At 44.9% G+C, this 4,651-nt stretch overlaps 1 protein-coding gene across 1 annotated transcript in view; it reads right to left on the reverse strand.

Annotated features, from left to right (window-relative positions):
* Window positions 1-3,385: 3,385 nt before the first annotated feature.
* Window positions 3,386-4,651, reverse strand: part of LOC119291606 (protein GAMETE CELL DEFECTIVE 1, mitochondrial-like) — a 3,608-nt gene continuing 2,342 nt past the window's right edge. The window contains exons 2-3 of the mRNA XM_037570395.1: window positions 3,861-4,050; window positions 3,386-3,788 (exon numbers count right to left, since the gene is read on the reverse strand). Coding sequence (XP_037426292.1) covers window positions 3,561-3,788; window positions 3,861-4,050 — 418 coding nt within the window. The 3' untranslated portion in view covers window positions 3,386-3,560. The remainder of the gene's footprint in view (window positions 3,789-3,860; window positions 4,051-4,651) is intronic.

Genomic DNA, 4,651 nt, shown 5'->3' on the forward strand with positions numbered 1-4,651 from the left:
TATCATTAGATCTGGAAGATATCTACTCAAGAAATTAATAGTAAGAGATCTTACACTCCCCTTTATCGTGAAGCACATCACATAGGAGGTGCCAGGTTCTCGAGAGAATCATGATGATCAGGCCTCTACTATCCTTGCTTACATTCGACAAAAGGATTAGCAGCCAGTCAGGACCAGTGTATTTAAAACAAGCTTCATCAGGACTGCTCCAGGTTTTCCCATCTCCATTCTCAAGGCTCTAGCTTAGTACACTCGACCGTAGCATGAAAACTAGTTTCAGCTTCACAGCCACACACACTGCATATGTTGCCAATCTCCAACTTTCTTTTGAATTTATTGTTCTTTGTAGCAAGGTTATGGCAAGCTACTCTCCAGCCGAATATTTTTACCTTATTTGGCACTAGAGCATTCCAAATAAGCTTCCAAAGAAATCTGGTCTCCTCTTATCTTGAACTGGTGCCAGGACTTGTTTGTTGGTTGTAATGCTGATAGTATGCTACTCCCTCCGTTCCAAAATAAGTGTTTTGGTTTTGGTTCACAGAGGGAGTATAAGATGTTCTAACTTTTATCTAAATCAGATGTATACATACATGTTTTAGTGTGTTTGTTCACCCATTTCAACATGTTTTAGTGTGTTTGTTCATCCATTTCAGTCTGTATATAATCCATATTGAAATATCCAAAACATCTTATATTTGTGAACGGAGGGAGTAGTTTATAAGTGCTCCTCACCGAGAAAACATCATTCTTCTCATAGCGCCAAGCTAAGAAATCCTTCTTAGAAGCAATAGGCGGTTTAAGTTGGAGGATTATAGTGGCATCAAGAGAATGGAAGCCCCTATGAATGGTTTGCACATTCCAATTGTTCTCACCTCTATTTGCTAACTGACTGGCCCGTCTGTGCCTATCATTTGTGGAAGCAGATGTGAGCCTTGCCGCACCATCTTCTTTAGCGTTTCGCTGTATTTGTTTTGCACTTGTTTCTCTATTTTTGGGCTCTACTCTTTTATTGCTTTGTGGGCTTTTGTTCTCTACTTATGTCGGGTACCGGTACTGATGTCGGGTATGGATGTGTGTTTGGGTGTGTTGTGCTGCCATTCCGTGTAGCACGGTTGTTCGCTTTGCTGCTGTCTGTTACCGGAATATAAGTCAAGGACAAATAACCTTGCACAACCAAATGCGTGTCCTGACTAATGTAAAGTCTACAGCTGTAATGTATTACTCCCTCCGTTCTTTTTTACAAGACGTTTTGGACAGCTGACATTGAATTGTTTTGTGCTTTGTCTGAATTGTCGTCTAAACGTCTTATAAAAGGGAACATAAGGAGTACAAGCCTATTGAAATCTTTTGTTAATATTGTGCCCTTGAGTGGCAATCTAGTGTATCATCCCAAAAACATTTCAGAATCATGTCATCTAAAATATGCAAATAAAATTCAGTACAGAACCATTAAGACCCATTCCACTGGTTAAAAGTAAGTAGCAAAAAATTGAGCGCCTGGCTGAGAAGTAATTTTGCTCGCAAAAGGCATGTCTTCGGTAAAGATAAATCTTATAACAACTGCACTGCACAATAGCAAGAAGACCCATTTTTCATTTTACTCACAGTTGTCGCAGAAAGAAGATTAACAGAAATTTTCACTTCCTCCATTTCTTGCATTAGCCACCAAGGCATCTCGGATTCGGATCACCAAAACACTCGTAAATGTTCTGACCAGAGGTATGGATACTTCTAGTTCTAGACCTCCAACACAAGAGTAAATAGCATAAAGCTACTACTTTACAGGTTAGGGTTTCAAAAAACTACCAAATTTATATTTTTCGCTGATAACTACCAAGTCAGGGGTCGGCTGTTTCAAAAAACACAAAACGCTCGGTGCTTTACAATTAATCATCATTATACAGTTGGGGCCCGCATGTAAGAAAACGGATAGAGTGGACTGTTAAGTTGCACGTTATGACAAATTGGACCCATGTGTCAGCCTCATAAAAATCCCCAATACAAAAAAAATCCATATTCCTGTCTTCTTCCTTCAAACAGATCGGGAGGCAGAGAGGATCCACCCTCCCGATGCAGTCGCCCGTCGCCAGCCTGCGCCGCGCCGCCGCGTGTGGGAGTCGCCGGATCTGCTCTCGCCCTTCGCCCTGCGCCTCCCCGCCTCCCCGCCGTTCCTCCCCTCGCCGGGATACCAGCGCCGCCCGCCGCCCGCCGCCTGCCTCGACCCGACGGAATCGAGCGGCATCAACTGCTGCGCCCCCTGCATCGAAGCTTGCCGAAAGCAGGTCGCTGACCGCTGGCCTGTCCCCTCCATCCTCCCTCGTTCTAGAACGGGAGGAGCCAGCTAGGTGGAGGGTGGAGACGCTCCGGCGTCGGGCGGAGTCCTCCTTGTGAGCCGCAGGAGGGGCTGCGGAGGGAGCTCAGCCTCCACCTCCTGGTGCCCCAAGCTCCAGCGTGCTCTCCTGGGTGCGTGGACGAGGGTGCCGGCGGCAGGCGGCTCAATGTCGATGCGGGGCAGGGGTCGATGCGGCGATGCGAAGCGGTTGCCGGCAACGTGCGACGGCGCGGAGCAGATGGGAGTTCCAGTGGCGGCGCGGCAGTTCGTGCGGCGGCCCATCCCACGGTCGGACCTGGCTTGGCGTGCGGCGGTGGTGGAGGTGCGGTGGTGGAGAAGGAGAGAAGAAAAAAATAAGAGGAAGAAGAGAGAACTTACATGTGGGTCCCACATGTAAGTTAACGGTCAAACAAAACAGTCAAACAAACAGAATGTTTAGGAGTGGGTCCGACCTGTCAGAAATCGGCTTAAATCGCTAACAACTAGCGTTTTGTGTTTTTTGAAACAGCCGACCGCCGACTTGGTAGTTTATCAGCGAAAAAAATAAATTTGGTAGTTTTTTGGAACCTAACCTGTAAAGTAGTAGTTTTATGCTATTTACTCCCAACCAAGTCATCGAATGTTCGTGAAATGGTTTGGACATCCGAAATTCCATAAACCATCCTCTAACTGCGAAAGATTGGGGCGCCAGTGTCACTTATACCACGTTCTTCACCCCACGCCTTCCACTTACGAATGGAAATTTGATGATGTCCAGTTGGTGACGCCCTAATATCACATCTAGCTTGCTGCCGCCTGCATACATCAACATCACCTCAAGAAAAATACTTTACAAACCCGTTTTCTCTTTCCAAGATGGAGTATATTTTAAATCCATCTCCTCAGCAACATCACGACAGTTATCCAAGAACTGGTGTAAGATTGGTCTTGCTCGTTGGCCTAATTCAGTAGTCCACTATGCACGGTTGAACCCAGATTTGTCCTCGAAATTTTACTTGTTCTAGATATTCTTCCGTACATAAGATTGGGCGACCGACGAGTATCACCCAATAATAGACGTTCGCAAAAACAATGCATTTCAAAAGCAGTGTAAGCATATCTGACCCAGAAAATACACAAAGTTTCTCCACAAGGAATCTACCTACCAGTGCACTTTTGGAACCACAAAGGCTGGATGTGTGCCACCATACCGATGAAAATGGGCAGGAGATAGCACACATACTGAACATCAGTAATGTCGGTTTCCTCTGAAGGGGGGAGGAGAGGAGGAACCAGCAGAGGCAATTGCAGGCGACTCCTCCCTGAACGGCTGCGTAGCCGGATCAGTCACACTTGGCAGTCTCTGTACGCTCCCCTTCCCTTTCCTTGCGTTGGGGCCGATTTCTTCAATCATGTACTTCCACCCGTCGATAGGCCGTCTTCGACTAAATATGTGAGTTTTGATGAAGCTAGCAATCTGCAACCACAGTTTCAGTGTCATTTTGGAATTTGGAGACTTTAACAAAGAAATTATTGTGTCAATTATGACCTGCTGTTTGCTGAAAGCAATGCGCCTCTCAAATTCTTGGAGAAGGATGTCCTCCTCACGCTGTGAGATCTCCCATATGTTACCGTCCTGACCCCTCGAGGTAGTTTCCCAACCATCCGGCTTGGTTTTAATCTCACCAGTGCTTGGAATCTTCGAATTGCCAAAATCAGCGTTGCCGGAATCAAAGATCCTGCATTTCATTTCACGAGTAGAGCACTGTAAGGAAACCATGTCTTCTGGAACACTAAGTGTATTAACAAAACCAAGATGTATGAGTAAAGTAAAACACATATGCCTGCCAATTATGCGGTATTCATATCAGAGGAAAATTATTTTAATTACGAAACGCTTCTGCAAGTGCTTGGATTGCAGCCTACAAGTTACTATTGGCCATAAAAGCCTAATGGTCAGAGTTGGCTGGTTATGAAGCAATACAAGCAAAGCACAGAAGGCATTGGATAAATAAGATGTCAAGTGTGTCATTTTAGTCTTAGATGAAGCCTACTTCTGTCAACCAAGTGATGAGCAGGAAAAGAAAGAACAAAGATAACACATGTCCATTATTGAGCAAGAGATAACGACATTCGAGTACAAGGCTTGTTATTATTCAAACAAAAACTGTACTGTATTCAAGTATGATGAAGCGAAATAAATTTGATATTTGCTAGATCCAGAATAAACCACCAGTGTAAATAGTTTGTGAGATCGTGCTGATGGATTAGATGGTTCAACATAATGGAAGTCTCTGTTTTGCCCCCTGTTTCACCATCAACTTGAAAATCATTCAGTTT

The sequence above is a fragment of the Triticum dicoccoides genome, chromosome 4B, assembly GCF_002162155.2.
Source record: "Triticum dicoccoides isolate Atlit2015 ecotype Zavitan chromosome 4B, WEW_v2.0, whole genome shotgun sequence".
In the NCBI taxonomy this organism is placed as follows: domain Eukaryota; kingdom Viridiplantae; phylum Streptophyta; class Magnoliopsida; order Poales; family Poaceae; genus Triticum; species Triticum dicoccoides.